The 23,418-nt window shown below is 47.3% G+C and overlaps 1 protein-coding gene across 2 annotated transcripts in view; it reads left to right on the top strand.

Annotated features, from left to right (window-relative positions):
- The window catches only part of LOC144149794 (open rectifier potassium channel protein 1-like), a 165,917-nt gene that overhangs the window by 16,710 nt on the left and 125,789 nt on the right, over nucleotides 1-23,418 (top strand). Inside the window, exon 1 of one of the 2 annotated variants that reach the window (XM_077681436.1) lies at nucleotides 14,576-15,756. The exons of the other annotated variant lie outside the window; for it this stretch is intronic. Within the exon in view, the coding sequence (XP_077537562.1) occupies nucleotides 15,742-15,756 (15 nt within the window). The 5' untranslated portion in view covers nucleotides 14,576-15,741. Of the gene's footprint in view, nucleotides 1-14,575; nucleotides 15,757-23,418 lie in introns of those variants that run through there. 2 annotated transcript variants of the gene reach the window in all.

The raw sequence follows: 23,418 nt of genomic DNA, 5'->3' as shown, positions 1-23,418 counted from the left end.
CTACGCTTTCTTCGTATTCGATCAAGACCGCGACTTTATCTTGAGGCGTAACTAAACACTCTTGGGCCCCGTCTCTCACTGATTGCAGGTCCGGTTTTTTGTTTTCTTCCCTCGTTTTATTTCTTCACTCCATCTAACCTTGCTCTGCTTCTCAAAAGACACTGATCACTGCTTTTGTCCATGCGCAGCACCTCAACGTCCTGCACAATACTTGCATTGGCCCCTGAATAAAGTTTTCAGTTTTACCGTATGGGCTTCTCCGTGTACGTTTACTGTTTATTTGTTGGCATCTGTTACTCTCAGGCTCCTGCATTCCGCAGATCCAACGAGTATCGTCTAGTTTTCTGTTCCACGTTCGCCTAGCGGATTCTTTCGTCCCTTTGCATTAAAGTCCCCCATCACAATGGCGTACTGAGTGTTGATATTATCCTCGTGTAAGCTGTCTCCGTAACTAGACGTGGGTGCGCAGGCTTGTGCAACCTTTAACGTACTTTTTTTTTTCGCTTTATCACAGTGGCCACGAGCCTCTTGCTAATGCTGTAAAATTCTTCCATGCTCACTGCTACATCTGTGGCAATCAAGAAACCTACCCGAGCTTCTTACTTTCGTAATACCCATGGGAGCACAGAATATGCAAATATTTAACTCCTGTTCTCGTAACCTCGCTTAGTTATAGGATATTCGATTTAAACGCCTTGACGCCCTAACACAGCGGCAATTTTCCCCCAGGGCCTCCACTCTCTGGTGTAGTTATTTGCATTTAAGTATAGTCTACCCCTGAGAGTGGTAGCGAGCGCCGCAGCTCGGGCTAAGGGGGACCTTCTTTTTAACCCTCGGACCAGGGCTCCAGCTTCTATGACTCTTCAGGCGCAGTCGACTAGCAGCTAACCTTCTTATGCTGCCTCGGGCACCCAGACTGGCAGACCCGAGGCCTTCGGCAGGCATGACGCTTACCAGAATTGGGACGAGATGCTTGTTAAATCTCAACAAAGTAAGGGCAGAGAGAGAGAGAGAGAGAGAGAGAGAGAGAGAGACGAGAGAGAGAGAGAGAGAGAGAGAGAGACGAGAGAGAGAGAGAGAGAGAGAGAGAGAGAGAGAGAGAGAGAGAGAGAGAGAGAGAGAGAGAGACTGTGAAGAGGTCAGCCCCACTGACGTCAGGGCTTGCTACTTCAGATAGGGGTGAACAGAGTGAGATAAAATGGGCGAAAAAAGGCGGGTCGGGGCGTAAGGCGCTGTTAGACATCGCGATATAGTGTCGGACACGATCATAAAACAAACTAAATATCGCTACAAGAAACATGAGTGAACCGAAAATCTTGACCCATAACGATATGCACATATACGTACAGGCAAAAGAAAGCAAAATATAAGCCCAAAGGTTCGCAAGACCTCATCCAGCCATGAATCCGCTAGATAAGTCCACCAGTTCCATCTCCCCAGCGAGCTGATTCGTCATGATTGCGCCAGGAACCAAGAAAGTTACAAAGTTCGGGCCCACCCTCCGCGTTGAACTCGCAAAGTGCTTTCGAAGGTGTTGTATAAAGAGCAAGTAATTTCTAGGCTTTTGAAATAAATTGGTATTTTAAAAAATAAAAAAACAGAGAGAGGAAGCGGATCGAAACAACCGTGCCCGGTAGGATCTGAAAAAAAAAAATAAATCCGATCCTTCACATCGAGTTGTCTGAGGGGCGGTGGCCGCTACCCCCAAACGTAATCTCCGCTTACATGTCATGACCGTCTGTGACGGCTTGAAGGAGTTTCTCTCTAATCTCCATCACCAGTTGGTGGAGGGTGGCGCAGCGCACGGCTGCGCGTAATCTTTGTAAGGCAGCCTTGGAGTCAGAGAAGATAGCCCATCTTTGAGCAGTAGCTCTGATAACTTGATTAACAGCCCCACGAATGGCTGCAAGTTCTGCAGCTTCTTCCAGATCACTGCGGTATAATCGGCAACGTATTGGCGAAAAGATGCCCGTACAGGCCACGAGAGCGAACGCACCATTCTGCTTCCACTCTCAAGGACCGTTGCCGCGAGGACTCTTCTCTCATTTGCACACAGGATTACCATGAAGCAATGGAACACACCCGACTTTTCAAATCCCCGCCTCTATATCCAAGATCACGCTGACGCAGCGCGAGGGACAAAGGCTCTTTTAACTGTTTGTCTGACTCGGGATTAATCGAGGTTCTCAGCCCCTCGAGATCCTCAAATTTTTTCTCCTTGTGCTTTTTTTCCCTTTTTTCTCATGGAAGGCTGCTCCACCCCCAATACCTGATCTCGATGGGCGAAAAAATGTATTCCTTCCTTCCTCCCTCCCTCCCTTCCTTCCTTCCTTCCTTCCTTCCTTCCTTCCTCCCTTCCTTCCTTTTAGATCCTAATCGGGATGGCCAGCAGCACCCACTACGACTCCTGTAAAACGGAAGAGACAAAAGGGCATGTGCTGCGCCGCTGCCCCAAATATTACTCGGAGAGATAAGAGTGCTTGCCACCGTGCTCAGCCAACACCACCTGTTGGCTCAGCCGATGCGACTACCGACCATTTACAACAGAGACTATGTTAGGTCATCAGTCCCTACCATCGACTTCGCAGAAGGCGACAAAAGCCCTTCCACGTTTCCAGAGCGGTAAGAGTTTACGCGAACGACGGTAGTGCCTAAAACGGAACCAGAGTGCGCCCCTTGCCCCTTCTATTTCTTCCTCTTCATTTCCCCCCCTCTTTTATGCTGTGAAACCCCCTCCACCAGTGCAGTGTAGCTGCCTGGTTAACCTCTTCGCCTTTCCGTCCTTCTTTCTCCTCTGCTCCACTTACATGCAAATAGATACCTCAGAAAGTGAAGGGCAATGCCACCACTTCGGTAGCTGAATTGGAAAAAAAAAATCGGACGCGTATAATTCAAAGGTCGTCTGTTAGGGTCTCACCCGGGGCTCGAAACACTACGGCCTAAAAGTGGTTAGCAGTGTTATACGTACTTCAAAACACAAATTTCATTTAAAAGGTGGCATTAAGGAATCCACTGCGTTCAGAGACTCATTACATCAAAGCACGGTTTGAAATTGAAGCACGTGAAAAGGCGAGGCACACGAACGACACCTCAAGTGGCGTAATTTTTAGCGATCCCCATGGCATCGGAGACCCACCGCCTGAAACCGCTTATTAACGCAAGTCTCAAAAGTTGTACAATTTTCCAATGGAATGCACGTGGCCTACGCTCGAAACTAGCTGATTTTCGTCAGCTTGTGCGGACATATCAATTTCCGTTCATTATTATATCTGAATCTCGAGTTGAAGAACATTTTAAGTTAAAGAATTATCAATTGCTTCATTCGCAGCGCTTAAACGGCCCAAGTCGACTTTTTGTTGCCGCCCGTCATGATGTGCCAGTAGCAAGCGTTGCTGTGCCTGCTCATGAATCCGAAGAATACGTCTGCGCGAAAACCAGAATTGGTACCCAGTGCTTCACTTTAATTGCTGCTTACATAGAGCCAAGCAACCACTTTGACGCCTCGAGGCTAGAAAATATTATTACTGGCACGTCCCCGCCTTATTTAATTTGTGGTGACTTTAATGCGCATCATGAGATCTGGGGCAGCGCACATACAAATTCCCGGGGAGTGCGGCTAGCCGAGCTGCTGATCAAGTACTCTGTTCAGCCTCTTAACGACGGCAGCATCACTTACATGAAAAACGAGAAAGTGAGCAGCTGCATTGACGTCTCTTTTATTTCAAGCAGCTGGGCTGCAAAATTCTTCTGGTGCACAGACCTGGAAACAAGGGGAAGCGACCACTACCCAGTTTTGATTTCTTACCTTGACAAAGACGCGCTCCGAGAAGGAGCGAAGGTCAAGTGCACTGACTGGGAGGCCTATGAAGAGAGCGTGGGTCATAGCATTACAGCATCAACTAGCGATGACGACATAATACCTATAATTGCTCGCTGCCTGCGGGAATCATCGCGTGTTATGAAAAGGCCTACAAATGTCAGAAATGATGAGGAGTATGAGAGGCTACGAGCCATTCGCAGGCGTGCAGAGCGCAAGGCTCGACGTACCAAAACTTTGGAAGACATGCAGCACGCACGTAGGGCGCAGAGACACGTGAGGCGCCATTTAGAGAAGTTAAACAGGCAGCGATGGCAAGAGTTTTGCGCGAAATTGGATGTTCGCAAGCCTTTGTCGCACATCTGGCGTGTAGTAAAGGGCATGCGTACCAACATCTCGCAACTACGCCCATTCAGCGCGCTGTCATTGCATGAGAATATTTCTCAGAGAGAAGCCGCTGAAGAATATTGCAAGCTGCTGTCCGCCACCACATCCGCAAGGACGCGCCCACAGGTCAATTATTTCCGTCCCCCTCCAGCTGCTGTGCCTGCGTTAGATCACCCGTTCTCGATACAAGAACTTAATGCGGCTATTTCCGATGTCAAAAAACGCTCTTCTCCTGGTTACGATGAAATTACTTATGAGGCTATTTCGCATTTATCACACCACTCTCGCTTGCGTCTCTTGGAGTACTATAACGCTTCATGGCTGCATGGAATCGTTCCTCCTGATTGGAAGCTAGCGAAGATTACTTCCGTTCTGAAGCCTGGAAAGCCACCGACACGTTATGACTCTTTTCGGCCGATTGCCCTACTCAGTTGCATTGGAAAATTAATGGAAAAAATGATATTCAAAAGGATGAATTGGTATGTCGAAACCAGGAAACTTTACCCCCCTGAAATGAACGGCTTTCGACAGAATCGATCGGCCATTGGCAACATAATTGCACTCGTATCATCTTTAGAAGAAGAACTAAATTCTGGCCATATCCCAACTGCAGTGTTTTTAGACATCAAGTCAGCATTTGACTCAGTTTACCATGATGCTATCCTAGCATCTCTTATTGCACTCGGCTTAGGAGGGAGGCTATATGCATGGATTGCGAACTATCTCGACGGACGGAAACTTTTCATGTGCACAGAAGAAGGCCCCACACCATGCTACGACGTAAATAGAGGCGTCCCTCAAGGAGCAGTTTTAAGCCCGCTGCTGTTTAATCTTACGCTTATTCACCTTAAACGCGTTCTTCCCCGGGGTGTCAAAGTCACACTCTACGCGGATGATATCTGTGTTTGGAGTGCTTCAAGATCGCGTCGGATCACACAGCAGAAGCTGCAGAAGGCTCTTTCAAGAATAGCGGCATACCTGTCGCCGAGAGGACTCCATCTTTCCTCCGAAAAAAGTGTCGCAATGGCGTTCACCCGCAAGAGAATGGACCGATACCCTCTAATCCTCAGTGGCCGGCCTCTGCAGTACGTACGCACCCAAAGATACCTTGGCATTGTCATAGACAGAAACCTCTCCTGGTCCCCAGAAGTACAAAGATTACGCTCGCGAATTTTAGCAGCATCCCAAATTATTGGATATCTTTGTGGCACTCGCTGGGGCAGTGATTGTCGCTCTGCGGTGCTCCTCTTCAAGGCATATGTTGATGGTATCTTGCGATATAGCCTGCCCGTCCTGCAGACACTGTCCCCGACAAGCAGAAAACAGCTGGAAGCGGCAAGGAACAACTGTCTGAGGAAGTGCCTTGGCCTCCCTGCAGGCTCGTCATGTTGTGGGACCCTTGCAGAAGCTGGCTGCCTGCCCATGGATGTGTTACGGCTTCAAGAGACGCTACGAAATTACTTGAGGTACAGACTACATGCTACAACCCATTTCCTGGCTCGCAGTGCGGATCAAGACGCTTCAAGCTTTGGACGAACAATAAGGGCAATTGATGCTTCCGTGCCAAATCAAGCACCGCAGACCATGCCACTGGGTTTTCCGCCATGGACTTTGTCCCCTGTTACCATAAAACATTCTATACCTGGAATTGATTCAAAAAAGCGCATACCCCAAACTGTCCTACTTCAGGTTACACTTGCCCATATTCAAAAATTTTACTCCGCAACGACCCATATTTTTACAGATGGATCGGCAACATCTGAGCGCAGTTCTTCAGGAGTTTTTATTCCGTCAGCTAACAAATCACTGTCATGCCGGCTTGAGCGAGCGACTTCGTCCACGCTAGCTGAACTTTATGGAATTAAAGAAGCCATCCGGTACATACTTCCTCAGCCACCGACACACTGGACCATATTCACAGACTCGAAAGCCGCCCTACAAAGCCTCCGACGTGCTAGCTGCTTCAGCATCCACGACCACATCCAGCGCGAAGTAAAATACCTGCACCATCTCGCTTACGCTGCTGGCCATCGCGTAACCTTTCAGTGGCTCCCTGGACACTGTGGTGTCCTAGGAAATCAGAGAGCAGATGAGGCTGCACGCAGGGGCCTAGAAATGAAAAACAAAAGAAAGATTTTCTTTACAAAAAATGATGCCTCAGCTATGACCAAGGCCCTAGCTCTAGCAGAAAGAAACCGCTTATGGACCCTTCCGGAACATCATCATGATTTTCTGTACTCAATTGACCCACAGATAAGACTGAGGCTGCCAGAACGACTACCTCGCCGGCGGGAAACACTGTTTCATAGACTGCGACTTAATGTGGCGTTCACTAATGCCTACTTACATCGCATAGGCCAAAGTACAAGCCCACATTGCGACAACTGTGGCGCCCCCGAAACCGTCGAGCATGTCCTGCTAGAGTGCTCCGCCTACATTGACGCAAGGAGTCGGTTAGAGCAAAGGATCACATGTCTTCACCCTGGACCAATTACGCTGAGCCTGCTACTTGGACCATGGCATTCTCCGTCATCTCAACGGAAAGTCCTGGATGCTCTATTTGGGTATCTTGAAGATATTGGCGTCACCGAGACTTTATAGCCCCCTTAAGCGGTCAGTCTATGCTACGCCGCATGTCCCTTTATATGACCCTCTCTTTTTTTTTCCCTCTTTCACCTACTACTCTTCTTTTTACTACTCATCTGTCTTTTCCCCGTTCCCCTTCCTGCAGGGTAGCATGTCGACGTACCCATGTTGGCAAACCTCTCTGCCTTTCCTCCTTTAATAAAGAGCTTCTCTCTCTCTCTCTCTCTCCCCATATCGTGAACCACTCTCACAAAAATATTCTCTAATCTTTTATTAATCTTTATTCATCGAAAACACCCAACATACAGAATAAGCACGCTTAGGATCAGCCAGATCAAATCACCACGCTGTTTTAACAACCGCCTTCGGTGCCCCTTAAACAGGAACAGAGAACCGTTCCAGGAAACCGTGTCTCACCATTTGCAAAGCAACACCTCTGCCTCTCCCTTTCTTGGCAGAAGATGACAGACATATGGTCACGGAAGCAGCGGCTTTTCCGCGTCTGTATGTCTGTCAGTCCGCGTCAAGACCTTTGTTGGCGGCTTATAACTGGCTCGTCAATGCACTTGTGTTCCTAGAATGATTGCGGGCGCCTGGCTTTGCGCCATGAAATACCTGCAGGTACGCCATATTCGAAGAAGAACTTGAAGGGCTACTTCGTTTAACAGGGAAGCTGTTAGCCTGTCGCTGGTGTCAGGTTTCTGTCGTGGACTGCGTGCGAAAAAAGAAAATGGAAGCGGAGAGAATGGGCAATGTTAACACATTGCCCATTCTGTTTAAATTACTTCCTTGTTACGTCACTAATCATGCTGTGTAGCAGAAAATTTAAAGTTTTTCGGTGTTTCTCACCACGCATGAAAACAACGTCCTTGTGGTCATAATTGAGACAAAGGAGTTACCAAAAAAAAAATAACATATTTTCCTGTACAAAAGACTACCAATGACGCTAGTGGCAATCAGCGAAACCGAACGTCGAATACGCAGCGCTGGGGAAATCTCTCAATTCGAAAGATTACAATCTCTAGAATTTCTAATGGACACTCGGAATTTCGCTTTGACTCGTCTCTTCTCTTATCCCACCCGCCGCGGTGACTCAGTGGCTAAGACGTTGTGCTGCTGAGCCCAAGGACGCGGCTTCAATTCCTGGCCGCGGCGGCCGCTTTTCAGTTCGAGGAGGAAAGCAAAAACCCCCGTGTGTACGATATTTCAGCGCACGTTAAAGATCCCCTGCAGGTGGTCGAAATTAATCCGGAGCCCTCCACTACGGCACGTCTCATCGCCTGTGCAGTATCGGCGCGTTAAACTCCATAATCAATCAATATACTCTAATCCCCCCGGAGCACGTTTAAGAATCTTATTTCTTCGGTCCCTTCGCCCTATTTTTCCTATTTTCTTTTTGTGTGAGGTTCGCATCGCTTGCATAAAGCCGATTCCTCGAACCAATAATAAACATCTCTGCGTCTCTTTATTTCTGTGTTTTGCTTGTGGCGCTGTTGTTTTAATTCTTACGATTAGGCATGTACTTAAAGTAAATATTTCAACACTATAGGTGCTGCAAATAGGTGGAGGCAAATTTAGGGCTTGAACCTTGGTTGGCAAACAAGTTCAACAATCTCGCGGCTGATTGCACTTCAACCGTCCCAGCAAGGGAGAGACAGCGACAAACGTTTTATTGAGCTATTAAAGGCCCGTTAGGGTGGCGGGGGGACCGCCGTAGCGGCGACCGTGAGAAGGGCAAAGTCGCTCTGTCGAACCTCGTGCAGGCTGCCAAAAGTTTGACATTTCTTCTGCCCAGCCTTGCTTGCACCCTGCTTGCTCGACCACCTCAACATACCATTGCAATATTGGTCCGCAGTCGTTTCACCACGTTCTGGCTAAGGCATTGTGCAGCTGAGCACGAGGACTCGGCTTCAATACCTGGCCGCGGCGGCCGCTTTTCAGTTCGAGGCGAAAAGCAAAAACGCCCGTGTGTTCGAGATTTCGGCGCACGTTAAAGATCCCCAGGTGGTCAAAATTAATTCGGAGCCCTCCACTACGGCGCGCCTCATCGCCTGCGTTGCGTCGGCGTGTTAAAAAACACACAATCAATCAAATAATCAGTTTCACCATGTTGTGACCATGAAGAGAGCGTTTGCAGGGTTTTGATTAATGTGAGGGGGGAAAAATGCGCGAGAGATAGCGATTTAGATGGCGCGTGAAAGAAAGCCCCTAATGACACTGACCACGCGTTATCAATTACGGGGTGGTCGAACCTATGTGTCGTGAACCGGAAACCGTTATTTCGTTTTTTCGGTTCAGTCCCGGTTCGGCAATCTGATATATAAATATATATATATATATATATATATATATATATATATATATATATATATATATATATATATATATATATATATATATATATATATATATATATATGTATGTCTGTGTCTGTGTGTGTGTGTGTGTGTGTGTGTGTGTGTGTGTGCGTGCATGTATCAGGGTGTCGTAAAAGCGAAATAAGAAAATTAGATAACAAAATGAAAATGGAATGATGTTTCTGCGCAGGCTATCTTTACGTTGCGATTTCTTTCTTTCTTTTTTGCCGGCGGCGTACAACATCCCCCGAAAAATATTTCTGCCCACGCCACTGCCGGCAAGTGTGTGTCAGACTTTCATGTTGGCGGTCAGGTCGTTATCGAACCGCAGCCTATTGTTCCCGTTGCAGCTCGAGCCGAAACGACAGCGAAGAAAGTGACTTTAGAACCTGGCGTACGCGCCCTTGAACTCATACAAGTTGGCATCTTGGCGCCAAAGGCTCGTTGCGGCATTCTCTGACTCACGATATGCATCGCCGGTTCTCCCTCGTCGCTCACGCCGTCTCGCTGGGACGTTCGTCGGACGCCGCATTAGTATCGACGGCACGGCACGCCATCGACGATTACGCTCGCGTTACTCCTATAACGTCCCGTTCGCATCGAACTTTCCTTAACCTTGAGAAAGCTAGCTTACAAAAACCAAGCTTACACCTATCTCCTATAAGTTGGCTTCACTTCCAAACACAAATGCATTGCGGGGAAGACATCTTTCCACGGGCAAAACGTCGTTAGAGATGTAAAGGGCTGAGAAGATGAACATCAGAAAGGAAAATTTCTACGATAATTCCCAGGGCAGTGCTTTGCTTTTTGAGGCTAGAGAAGGTTGCCTGCGAACTAAGAGTTTTGTGGGGAAGTATTCACAAAATGATGGGGTATGCGTGGTCTGCGGAAAAGAAACAGAAACTATGCGGCACATCGTGTTAGAATGTGAGGGTATCCATCCAGATCTGCATGAAGGGAATATTGGGCTTTCAGAAGCCCTAGGATTTAAGGGTATCACAGAGGAAGTTAACTTCAAGGCTGTCGAGGGGACGAAAAGAAGATTGGAATGCTGGTGGACGAAAAGCAGAGAGGGGAATATTGCCTAGGACAGTTACCACCTGTAACAGAAAAAAAAAAAGTATTTTGTGCCTAATAAGCTTTTTGTGCCTGCCCTAAGCAGCGCTAGTATTGAACCAAAAGTGTAAAACATGGGTATATTAGTCCTTTTTGGTCAGATGACATGTCATCACCCCGATACAAAGGGAAGCCAATAGAAATCATCATCATCATCATATATTTCCAAGGGCAGTGCTTTGCTTTTTGAGGCTAGAGCAGGTTGCTTGAGAACTGCGAACTTTGTGGGGAAGTATTCACAAAATGATGCTAAAACCATGCCGCACGTTTTATCACCTCGAAGTATTCCAACCATATCAGTGTCACCGCGCTCAAGCGATCCCTCTCCCTCCCGACTCTTCATTCACGCCGCGTCATTGCCCGCTTATGCCTCATCCACAAATTCTTTCACTGGCCACAATCTAGGCACTCTTTACTGAGGCCACTTTACAGAATTTCATCCCGTTTAAATCACAGTCGTCCGATAGCACATCAGCATCGGCAGCACATCAGCATTTAGCTCATCCTTTTTCCCTAACGCTGTAATACTATGGAACGCGTTGCCCGATGACATCGCCTCATGCACTGATAATAAACGTTTTAGACATAAACTAGAAAAAAAAATATTCTCACTCAAGATTAACCTTCAAGTTCTACTGCTGTAACACATATTTTGTGTAAGATATATTGTTGAACTTAATCAGTGTATGCTGCTTTGACCTTTGTAAAATTATGTAACGCTTATTTTGCGATATTCCTACCTTAGCCAATGTTTCGAACTCCGGTGCTTTAGTACATTTGTGTTTTTGTGTGTCTTTTTTGTGTTTTTAACAATATCTTCATTCATTTGTATTTCTGTAAACAATGTTTCACGACCCCCCCACCCCATATAATGCCTTCGGGCCTTTAAGGGTATAATAAATGAAATAAATGAAATGTGTGATCTGCGGAAAAGAAACAGAAACCATGCGGCACCTAGTGTTAGAATGCGAGGGTATCCATCCAAATCTACATGAGGGGAATATTCGGCTTCCAGAAGCCCTCGGATTTAACTTCAAGGCTGTCGAGGCGACGAAAAGAAGATTAGAATGCTTGTGGACGAAAAGTAGAGAGGGGAATACTGCCTAGGACAGTTACCACCTGTAACAGGAAAAAAAAAAGTATTTTGGGCCTAATAAGTTTTTTGTGCGTGCCCTAAGCAGCGCTAATATTTAACCAAGAGTGTAAAACATAGGTATATTAGTCCGTTTTGGTAAAATGACACCTCATCACCCCGCTACAAAGGGTAAACCAACAGCAATCATCATCGTCATCATATATAAGCCGCCTTATATCGAAATAGGGAGGCCCTAGCGGTGTAAGCTTTCTCCCATTGCGTTTTTTTTTATGCGCGGGCGCTATAAAATCGCGCTTCCACAGCCACTGAAAACTTCGCTGAAAAAAGAAAGGCGTGCACGGAGCGACTATGTTCCCACCGGTCGGTTTTCTTCCTTAATGGTTGTTAAGCGGTGGATTCGCCGCAGAGTGCTTGGCGCGGGAACGTGACGAACACGCCTCCGCAGCTCCTTAGCGAAGCGACAGGAGGAGAGGAGCCCCGTAATAACCTGGCGCCTGCCTCTTCACGGAAAAGTCAACGAACCGCCGCGAACCGAACGCCCTCATAAAAGCCGTCGCTAATCGGCCCGTCAGCGATTTATACAGCCCCGGCGCATGGGTGTATAACCTTGCCCTTTGCTTATACACCACACGTCGCCGAGCACCCGCGCATACAAGTACGAAATATGGTTAGAAAGTACCCCTTCCGTCTCTGTTTGGAGGAGCGGGGGTGGGCTGTCGAGAGAAGGGCAATGCTTCAGGAGCCGGAGTGATTACAAAACATCGAGAGCTTCTCGCGTAATTACCACGAGCCGTCGTAACCAAGTTGCCACCCGAAAAGACGGATAGTACTTCCGGCTTTGATTGCGGGCTCAAGTGCTCTTTCGTCCGTCTTCCATCGTAAAAGCTTGATTTAAATTGAGCTTCTGATGCTTACACTTTCTCCGTTTCAGCCGCGCGCGTACATAGTCGCGCAAAACCTCCTCGGATGAAGTAGCGACGACGTCGACATTAATTGTTTTGGCTGATTTCAGCCATGCGGTGTTTCCGCGTTTCTTGATCCCAATTGACGCAAAATGAGCTTTGACAGGCATCTGAAACTTGGGCGTAACTTTTGCTATCGATCGCGCAAATAAAGATTGCATGGTGGTGATGATGATGGTGATTCTGAGGAATTGAGGAGGAGGAAAGGAGGGGGATGATGAGGGTGACGGTGACGTTTACTATGATGACGCTGATGACCCTTATGGTGGTGTGATGATGATGGCAGCTGTTATGATGATGGGGATTATGATTATGATGATGATGATTGTGGTGGTGATGATCATTGAGTGAGGCAACCTCTTCTCTTTAACTTATTAGCTGCGAAGGTGCCACTCAGACGATATCACCGCTAGATTACCTGCGAATTGACTCGTAAAGCACGAGCCGAGCTGGCAAATGCTCCCTTAATTTAAAATTTTACTTTTGCATATGTTCAGAATCGCACTGTTTTACCGTGACTATAAGCGTGCTTCAGAGTCAGCACTGTAGGCTTCAATCAACCATGATTGAGTTAAAGCACTCCATTGTGCGAAACGCGTTAAGGATTACTTGGAAGGCCACGGAAAAGTGTTTCAATCCGTGGCGGTGTAAAGCAGCTGCACTTCAGATGACGAATCGCTTCACGTACCCTTCCCGCTTTGGGAATTTAACAACATGGTCGAGCGCAGGAGGTGCGGGCACTCAACCCGCGTTCTCCGGCCTTCAGGGAAGGTCCAATCTTAGTTGGCTCTGAACGCCAAAAGCATTCACGGTAGAGCGATAACGCGGCCCTGGCTTGGCACCTACTCCTTTTGTTGGTAATGCAATAGAACCAATAGAACTGTGACAAAGCATTCGGCTGCACACTGGAACAAGTTCCACATTTAGCTATCGACAGCGTCGGTAACGTAAGTGGTCCGTCACCGTTTTCAACCGCACAGTCTCACATTGGAGTCGAGCCGCGAGGTGCGGCGGTACAAAAAACCAAGGAACACCACACTTTTTCTTGAGTTGCACATTTAGTACACCTGAGTTGAGTGTTTTTGTGCGGATGTGTTGCGTGAAATGTGTAGACGTACCACGTGAGCATCAGTCCAGCAAATCATGAATGCACGTAAACAGCCGCACCAAGGGCGCGCATGCGCGAAAATTCAGTGCGGCTATTCAACGCGCGTTTAAATTTGAGTTGGCGTTCGCCGAAGACGTGAGCGGCATGGGAGTCTACCTCCCAAAATTAAGTTGGGGCAGATTGTGTTTCCCGAAAATCGCACGTCTGCTACGGCCGCTAATCGAACCCTGCGTCCTCCTCCGTCAGAGCTCGGCGCTGCATGACGGCGATGATCGCAGCACGTGCGAGTTGCAAAATACAGGAGCCACAAGTGGCGGGGCGTACCCACCTCCCGCCGCAAGTCGAGCAGCGGCTACCGCGCGCCGCCGAAGCAACAGACTCAGCCGCGGCGAAGGGAAAAAGGCAACACTACGGCCGCGTCTCCCTCGTCCGCCACCCTCACCCTTCTTCGTCACCTCCTCGGCGGCACAGCGTCAAGGCAGCGCACCTTTTCTTCTGGCCACAGCTGGGCCGGCAGCGACTCGGCGCGCGCGCAACAGCCGCACGAGCGCCAGAGCAGCGCACAAGCGTCCCGGAGCTGGCGCGAGCAGCAGCCCCCTTCTTCCATCGGAGCAGCTAAAAATAATGACCGCGTGGGACCGGGTCCGGACCCCGGTTCGCACCCTTCTCGCCGCCGAAGACCAGAGAGGCTCTGCGCGGGATCAGAAGCGGCCGCGCCGCGTCGTCGGCACCCATGCGACCACGACCGGAGCAGGGCCCTGAGCGACGTCTGTCCTGGACCTGCCGCTGCTGGAAGGAACTGTCGCCGGAGGTCCCAGGCGCCGCCGCCGCCGCCGCCGCCTCATGACGTGCTGCGCTCGCTGCCCCCGGATCTGCTAGCCCCGCTTCGACGAGGCTGCCGGTCGGGAAATTTCGGATCTATGCTTTCTTCACCCACTTACGAAGCACTCAAGGTTTCACTGCGGACTCAGCAGCTCGATGGCGACTCCAAGATGAAGATTCCAAGCTCCTGAACAGGCCCCTAGTATTTTTTTTTCCATCACCAGCTGTCCCTATATATAAAACTAGACTTTTATTTTCATTTTGTAGCTTTGATTTGTGTGTTCCGTTCAGTGATCTGTTTTTTTTTTTTTTTTATGGTGACGAGAACGAGTGGTACGTTCATCGACTGTGTGTCTCTGCATGCAGTGGTCAAGAGGGAATCATCCTCGCCGCCTCGGAATCTTTGCTCTGCTATTCGTTTGTTTGTGCCAGCCCTCAGTGCAGTGATCACGTTTCTATGCAATTCATTCCGTTTGCGACTGCAGTGTGAGTATACATACTTTTGTATCACAACGTCCCCTGTCGTGGAACTGAAGGTCCACGCGGGCTAACAGCCACGCGGTGCTGTCGGATTCTTCTCAAAAAGCCGACGGTGCTGCATGGCCCCGTTCCACACCAGTGTGTCGGCAACTTAGCCCCGTCCCCTCACCTACCCCTGGGCAAGTCAGGCTCGACGACCCGCCAGGTTTCAAAACTGCAGTCATGCTTACCAAACCAAGTGAATCAACTGTTCGCGTCGAGCGGTGCATTTACCACGACGACCCTCGGATATGCACTGCTTACGACCACATTCGCCGCGACGCCCGGATGCTGCGCCGACGTCGTTCTACGAGGGCGAGTCTCTGAAGTAGGCAGTAAGAAAAAAAAGCAGCTGTAGCTCGCAGCAGATGCGAGTCGCAGCTGCTGCCGTGCATCGCGCTATAGGTTTGAGCCCAGCGCGGCAAGCCAGCTGCAGCTGTTTCGCGCAGGCAAGGGCTGGAAAGAGACCGAAAGTGTACGTAAGAGTGAGCCCGAAGCCGCAGTTCAGCCGCTGCTCGCTGTTCGGCTGGAGCACCGGAGAAGCACTCGCGGATGCGTGCGGAGAGACTGATCAGCGCGTGACGCCGGGGTCAAATGTGGGCATGTGTGGCCGGTGCGTCCGTCTGTTTGAGCGCGAGTGACGTTTCCGCTGACGACAGCGACGACACGCTGTGACGTAGTGAGTGGTATTCGGGGAGCGCAAAGTGAAAAAGAAAAGAAACTAAGGAACGCCAAACAAGAAAAAAAAGTGCGATTGAGGAGTGGACAAGTGAGGTGTGACCAGGTGCTGTGCACGCGGAAGGAGTGCTACACCGTCTTGCAGCGCGGAAATTCTTCGGCTCGTTGGAAGTAGACGCCAGGGAGGAGGATTACGCATGCGGCCATAATTCAGTCGCTGTGTGTTTCCATCGTCGCCGCTGAGATTCATCGCTGCCACGTACTCGGGAAGTTTCGCCGCAGCGGAAACCACCATGATTCCCCGAACGGTGAGCTGAACATGTTCCCTTCGAAGCGATTAGTATTGTACGTACACGTCCCCGATTCTGCTAAGCCCAGGCAGCTTATCTGCCAGCGAAACACGAAAAGATTAGGAGCTTCAACGTTAGAATGTTACTACTGCGAGGTTTGTTGCATTCAAAAACGGCGCGTGCTTAAATCGGGCGGTTACGGTATACCTGTCTGTCGACGTTTATTGATGGTGCTGGACGGCGATGTATTTCGCTTTAACTGGACTTTTTTGTTTTTGTACTTTTTCTTTTTCAATTCGACGTTGACTGAATCTGACTGAATCTGAACTGGCAAGGTGTTTGTAATGGGGGCGTTCGCTGCATTCCGTGCTACCTTCAAAACGCGGTACCGAATTCAATCATTTATTTATTCGCAAACATTAAGTATGTGCTTGTATATTTCATAACAAGAAATATCACCATCTTAAAAGGTCGCCGATTGACCTGTATGTGCATGTGCCCCGTGCCTTTACGTATGGTCTTATCGTTACATACGAGTTCCGTCCGCGCCTTGGCAACGGAGCGAAAATGAGTAAATATTTGTCGATTGCGGTAATTTCTGCCAAACCTAACTGACTTAGGCTCCTTTGAGTGAGTAATCAGAAGAAAATTTTCCGTGCGTCACTCGTAATAGGAAAAAGAAATGCATGATGGAATCCTTTCCTTTCCAATGCAAGCGGAGTTGCATTGTTCCATCGGTTTGCCGTAGCGAGGGCCTTCCGCGCACATACGTTCCTTTTTTTTCTGTCTGGCTTTTGATTTGTGTCTTTGCATATACATTGACCTTTTACCAGCGTATTCTTTACAGTACACTTACCAGTGTACATATAAAACTGCCTAACTCTTGACACAGTAAAAGATCATCTAATAGTAGCAAAGGTACGAACAAACACACTCAATTTAAAATTAGAGGTGACTGTACCTTTTTTCTTTGAGCACTGCCACCCCTGCACGTTTGCAAGCCATGTCTGTGCCAGAAAAACGATAATCCCTGCTGCCCTCTTAACAACCTATATTTTGTTCTTACGGCCTTAGTGCTGTGTAGATGAACTTGTATAAAATTTTAGAAGGTAGGCCTTCTGGCGACATTCTGCTTATGAAGAAAAAAGAAGCAGCCAATAGCGGCATCTAGTAGCACATAAGCTCCTCATGCAAGGGGCACTTACAAAATTTGCTACAGTGGCGCACGCGTACGGCGCAAAAATTCACATTTCGGGCAGTACGTACTGGTTGAACACTTGAAGGGGTAACGCAAAGGGGTATTACGCAAAGCAAGAACCGTTCATGCAACTAACTTTATTGTGAAAAAAAAAACAAGCACAAATACCATCACCAAGCCCACATGGTCTCACACCGATGAAGTAGTCATTACAAAAATCTTACGCAACCAGATAAACATCACGTAATGCATGCAGGACGTGAGGTGGCTTTTATGGAATTGTTGAGACTTACTACATCAAGAAAAAAAAATTGGCCGCGTATCTGCTCCTTTCGTAGCAAATGTCGACAAAAGACGATAGTATTTATCGACTTTTGCCAAGTAAATGCCTCCCTTCGCTTTCCCGCTCACCTCTCATGTTGTTCCTCTTGCGTCGCGCTCCTCTCAAGGTAAAGACGCCAAAGGTTTGCTTAGATCATTTTAAATTTACCGCGGTCCACTGCTCCAGGCCCGGTGTCTCGATGCCAACGCTGCCGTACGGCGGAGACGCGCGTGAATCGAGGCGCCCTACTTCAGCGTTTATAGAACCACGTTGCCCTACTCCACGTGCGTTCCAAGCAGAACGTGGAACCTATCTAGTGGAACCTTTCGTAACTGCTGCCGGTTCATTTCTTAAAATGGCGCCAGAAGCTATAGTGGCGCGGGCGACAGCAGGCGACGGCGGAGTGAGATTTTTTTTTTTTTTTTGCAGTTGATGAAGTATTTAATTTCGCAAAAATCAAGCATATATGATTTTTTATAAAGGAACACTGCAAATATCACATCTGTATTAATTTGTTGTCTTGTATTTGCGTGATGTTTTGTTCTTCAACAATGTTGACAAGTATGAGCATTACAGCGGACTTAGACGTGTAGATTTAGCTGTGACTATATAAGACTATTGCGCAGGCCTTGTATTACTTTGGCCGGGTGGCTGAATCGAGTCACAGACAGACAAACAGACATACAGACAGACCAAAATTTTTGGGTTTAAGTAGCCCAAGAAAGACTATCGTCTTTAAAAAAGGAGTAATGTGTGAACGAAGCGTTGTGGCCAATGCTTTATTATACTTTCGGTCTCCTGTCCACTTGTAAAAAATCTTCCTGCTGCGTTACATGAGTTTTGAATCTTTTCAGTTCCTAAATTAATGCATGCCAGTTTTTTCATGAGCCCGTAATTCCATTCATTATTAAAGCGGGAGCTTGAAATGACCGAGTGAAAAGCCGCCGTCGAAGGCTTCTGTAGCAGCAAGACGGCTTCTAAACACCCATTGTCTGCAAAACAAGACACATAGTGCGTGCATGTGCCTCAAAAACACAAGTGCATGCCTCCGTTGCCTAGGCAACGCCCGCGCATGCGCAAAGACATTGTGGTGGCTGCAGCGAAACGGGGCTGGCGTTCTGCTGGCTGCCCACGCTATACCCTTAAGAACGGTACGTAATATCTCATATATCACTCCGCTGAAGCGACGGACCAGTGACGTCAACGGGAGCGCACGTTTTGAAGTGAGATTGCCCTCAATGCGGGACACCATATGCATTTTGTCATCTAGTTTGTTTCTCGTCGCTGCAGTAATCTATTAGCATACTAAGTTGAATTAGCATTCAACATACTTGCAGTAACGCCCTCTTTGCGCCGCGTGGAGGAACATCCGGCTGCTATGGTGAGGCGCAGGGACACACTGGAGACGATGTGAGTGAGCGGAAGAACGCAGCCAAACGAGCGAAGCGCGAACATCACATGCAACGCAACACTCGAAGGAACAATCAGTGGCGTTTTGTTGGACGATACATCTTTCGCACACAAAATTCATGGGAGTACCAGAGGGGGCCTCGAAGTTTTTCTCTTCCGTTCAACTGCATGTTTTCAATTTAACTGATGAAGTCCAGACACAAGTTATCTCCCTCTTCTCATGGTGCTTCCAGGCTTGCGCTGGCGTTTCGTCTTGTGTTTGCCTACAGGTTTTAATTTTCTTCGGTAACCCGCCGCGGTGGCTCAGTGGCTAAGGCGTTGTGCTGCTGAGACACCGGACCCGGGTTCGATTCCCGGCTGCGGCGGCCGCTTTTCTGATGGAAACGAAAAGCGAAAACGCTCGTGTGTACCAGATTTCGGCGCACGTTAAAGATCCCCACCTGCTCAAAATTAATCCGGAGCCCTCCACTACGGCGCGCCTCATCGCCTGCGTTGCGTCGGGCGTTAAATCCCACAATCAATCAATCAATCAATCAATCAATCAATCAATCAATCAATCAATCAATCAATCAATCAATCAATCAATCAATCAATCAATCAATCAATCAATCAATCAATTAATTAATTAATTAATTAATTAATTAATTAATTAATTAATTAATTAATCAATCAATCAATCAATCAATCAATCAATCAATCAATCAATCAATCAATCAATCAATCAATCAATCAATCAATCAATTTTCTTCGGTAGAACCCCTGAGCAGTGGGAGATATACTGCTGTCCAGCTCCCTGTCTCAAGATCAACTTCTGCTGGTCGAGAGGGCCAGTCGATCCGGGACAGCACATGGTTACTTGAAATGAGGAACCATCCCACCTAAACTTAGGCCAATAAAAAAGTTTTGTCTCTATTATCAGTAGAACGGTCATTCCTTTTCCCTTCATAATCTCTCGGCGAGCCTTACAGGAGATCTACTGCCAACATGCCTTCGTTCATGCCTAAGCAGATACAGGCGCATTTCTTCTTTCATATTGCCGCGAACTAGGCATTGGGTTTGTTTGTTTATGTTTTGTGTTTACTGCCCGGCTGCGCCCGCTGTGTTATCTGTGTCCCAAGCGAAGCGCGTGTTTCATTCTTTATTTTTATGCCGCACGGGTTATCTCATTCGGATACGGAAGGCGTTTCGCGTTAACGTCACTAGCCTCGAATAATCTTCTTTGATCTACAATGTTGTAGATGTAAATCGTCGTTTCGAGAAACACTCGCGCCGAAAGATAAAAGCCTGCAGAGCAGACGCCGCGGTATCCGAATCGCAGACGCTCCCCCCCACACGTTACTTTGTTGACTGCTGCTTCACCGCCTGTGTATTTGAGTTATTAGGGGAGCCCAAGTTCGCTCCAATAAACGTGTTTTCCTTAAAGACAACTGCTTTGTCTTTGGATTTGTGACAATATGCCTCGAAGTGTCCTTTAAAATCTATATTTAAACACATAAGCATTTGTACCTCTGATCGGGCTGACGTAGGATGTGTTCTTTGCGGCGCGTCATTTGGTTATAGTGGTACGGTTTCTATTTTTTAAGGTCGTGTTTTCTAGAGCCCGATACAGTGTTTCCGTTCGGCTTCTGCCTTTCGTACCTTTCTTTTCCTTTATTTTCTGATGGTACTTAATATTTTCGTGCGTGTTTGATGAGTCCCACTTATTTTCCGATGTCGGTGTTTGGATGCTTACCACAACTCATTAGCTCAACCACAAACTTTATTTCCTTGTAATTTCTCTGCGGTTCAACTTGCACAGCCTCCACAGTGCATTTGAAACTTCTGCAGTTGTTTCCCACCATCGTGTATGTTATCAGTGTTTGGGTGTCCTACGCAGGCTGCGTCTTTTTTTATCAACACCTGTTGAGAGACTGGATTCATTTGATTTTTCACTCGTCAATCTCTTCAGTGCAGGCTAATGACTTCCACATTTGAAGTTGAAGTTAAACTTTATTTCCCGTCATTCACAGTGGTTGAGGGGGCGGGGAAAAACCAGCAGTACTCGCGACTTGACGGCTCCCGCCTTGAACGACACAAACAGGGACGGGTGGAGGGGCGAAGGGGGGGGGGGGGGGGGGGGGGCTGGCAGAAAAAAAAATGTACGAAAGGCAAACTAACAACAACAAAAAGACAAAACGCAGGCACAATAAAAAAATTGTTTGAAGGAGATAGATCAAATCGGGGAGTTCATGCCAAATTGTAGAAACATGTCCCGGAAGGTTCTGTAGGATATATAAACCTGATGTGTTGTCAAAATCTTATTTGGTAAGTGTTAAACGCAAACTGTACGATAGAGTCTGGAAGCCGTAATTTGAGCGATCAGGATTTATATGCCAATGTTCATGGTTTCTCATTTCACAATAAATTTGGTTAGAGAGAAAAGCAACTTCTCTATGTTGAGATTTGAATAATTGGAGAAGGCGGAGATCGTACAGGTGGCCATTTAGCAACATAGGCTCTAATTTTGGTTAGGACTCCACTAAACCTTTATATTTCGAAGCAGCTCGCAGGGGCCTTCAAATGCATAATATGAGGAAGGTCTTCTTCACCAAACATGATGCCTCAGCTATGACGAAGGCACTTGTTTTAATGGAGCGGAACCGTCTCTGGTCTCTTCCAGAGCACCACTATCCGTTCTTGCAATACATAGACCCCGAGCTGAGGATTAAGCTGCCAGAGCGACTTCCGCGCCGACTAGAAACTTTGTATCACCGATTACGACTCAATGCAGCGCTTACAAAAACTTACCTGTTTCGACTTGGCGCCACCTCGAATCCTTACTGCGATAACTGCGGATCGCCAGAAACCGTGGAACACGTACTGTTAGAGTGCCCCGCTTACATGCTCGCAAGGTGCCGTTTGGAGCAGAAGATCGAACACCTACGCCCAGGACCAATCAGCCTACAAGTGCTCCTTGGCCCCTGGCACACTCCTTCAGCACAACGCAAAGCACTAAAGGCGTTGTTTGAATACCTGGACGAGATCGGCGTCACTGAACTGATTTAAACTACTGAGAACATGACGTTCGTCGAACTGTTCACGCAAACTACATGATGCCCGTTTCTTTTTTTTTTTTTTTTTTTTTACTTCTTCTCTTCTCTTTCTTCTGCCCTGTATCTATAGGGCCTTTTCTACCCTCCCCTACCCATTCCCCCGCCGAGTAGCATGTCGGTGGTACGATTCCGGCAAAACTCTCGGCTTTCTCCTCTAATAAAGAGCTTTCTCTCTCTCACTCTCGTCATTAAGTTACTGTCTTTCATAACACGTAAACTAAAAAGGTTAGAAGAGTCCTAACCAAAATTCGAGCATATGTTGCTTAATGGTCGATCAAGGTGTCCTGAAGCAGATTCAAATGCGGATTCAAATATTTGCGATCAGAATATTGCGGCGCGTTCCTTAAAATTCCCCCGAATCATGAAGAGGATGTCATGCCCACAGCGTTTAGGTATTTCAGTGGTTATGTTGGTCAAATTGCCCTAGCTTTTCACCTGCCAGGTAGTTCCGGAATTCAGAAAAACACCCACGAAAGTTACTCCGCATAAGAAGCATATATACGGGTTCGTACTGCGCAAGAAAACGTCACACCACAAAATTTCTCGCAGCCAGTAACCTGAAACAACGAAAACATTTTTGAGATATATTAACAGCCAAGCTGGTGTAAACGCGCAAGGACTATGTACGTAGGCGAGTGTCTGCCAGTGAGAGGAGAGCAAAAGGGTCAGCAATTGGACCAGTTGGTGTGCTTTCATATTCTTACGGGGCGCTAATTAAATTCCCCACAAAGAGGACGGCATACCCCTTTCCGGCCCAACAAAAATATTTTAGAAAAAATGGCCACAAGTAATTAAATTTTGTGTATTTACCCCTTACTAATGATGCTTCGACAAGTTAAAATGGAAAGCTCAGAGTATTTCATACAGAAAACAAACCCACACATATGTGTGGGCTGGGCTTCTATTCGTATGATCCGCGCATAGTATAAATACCTTAAAAACGGCATCAGGCGCAGAAAAACTGCATTTTTACGTATTATTTATAAGTTTCATATTGTTTTCAGGAGTACTTGCATTAAAAATAGGATTTCGTGAAAATGAATAACAATGATGTTTTAATTAATGTAATTAATAATTATATTTAATATTATTATCACAAGTAATTACGGAACTATTTCAAGGTTAAGGCGCCAGAAAACATCACCAACGAGCCAGCACAAAACCGCGAATAATTGAGACACCAAGAAAGACACCAAGACGGGATGTAGAGCAGACGGGATGTAGAGAAGACGGGATGTTGTTGTCTTCTCTACACCAAGACGGGATGTAGAGAAGACAACAACACGATCACGCGTTGTCTTATCTTCGCCATGTCAAGTTTACGCTGTTGTATTATTAGAAGAAAAGGGGTTTGTTTTGATTGCATATTGATCCGGAGCTACATTTATGTCCTGCCAGTCCTGGCAACCAGGTAAATCACGAGAGAACCACGCGTACTCCTGATCATCATTTGATACAGCTTCTCATTAAGTTGGTAACCAGCAGAATCACGCTGTTTCTTTCTTTCTTTCTTTCTTTCTTTCTTTCTTTCTTTTTTTCTTTCTTTCTTTCTTTCTTTCTTTCTTTCTTTCTTTCTTTCTTTTCCTTTTTTTTTTTGAGGCTATGTTTCGAGGACAAGTCACCCACCGAACTCAAGCGATAGCGAGAGCTTTGCCCAT

The sequence above is a fragment of the Haemaphysalis longicornis genome, unplaced genomic scaffold, assembly GCF_048455015.1.
Source record: "Haemaphysalis longicornis isolate Haplotype H1 unplaced genomic scaffold, Haemaphysalis longicornis Haplotype H1 scaffold_8, whole genome shotgun sequence".
NCBI lineage: Eukaryota > Metazoa > Arthropoda > Arachnida > Ixodida > Ixodidae > Haemaphysalis > Haemaphysalis longicornis.
This window is presented reverse-complemented; position numbering and strand designations above follow the sequence as displayed.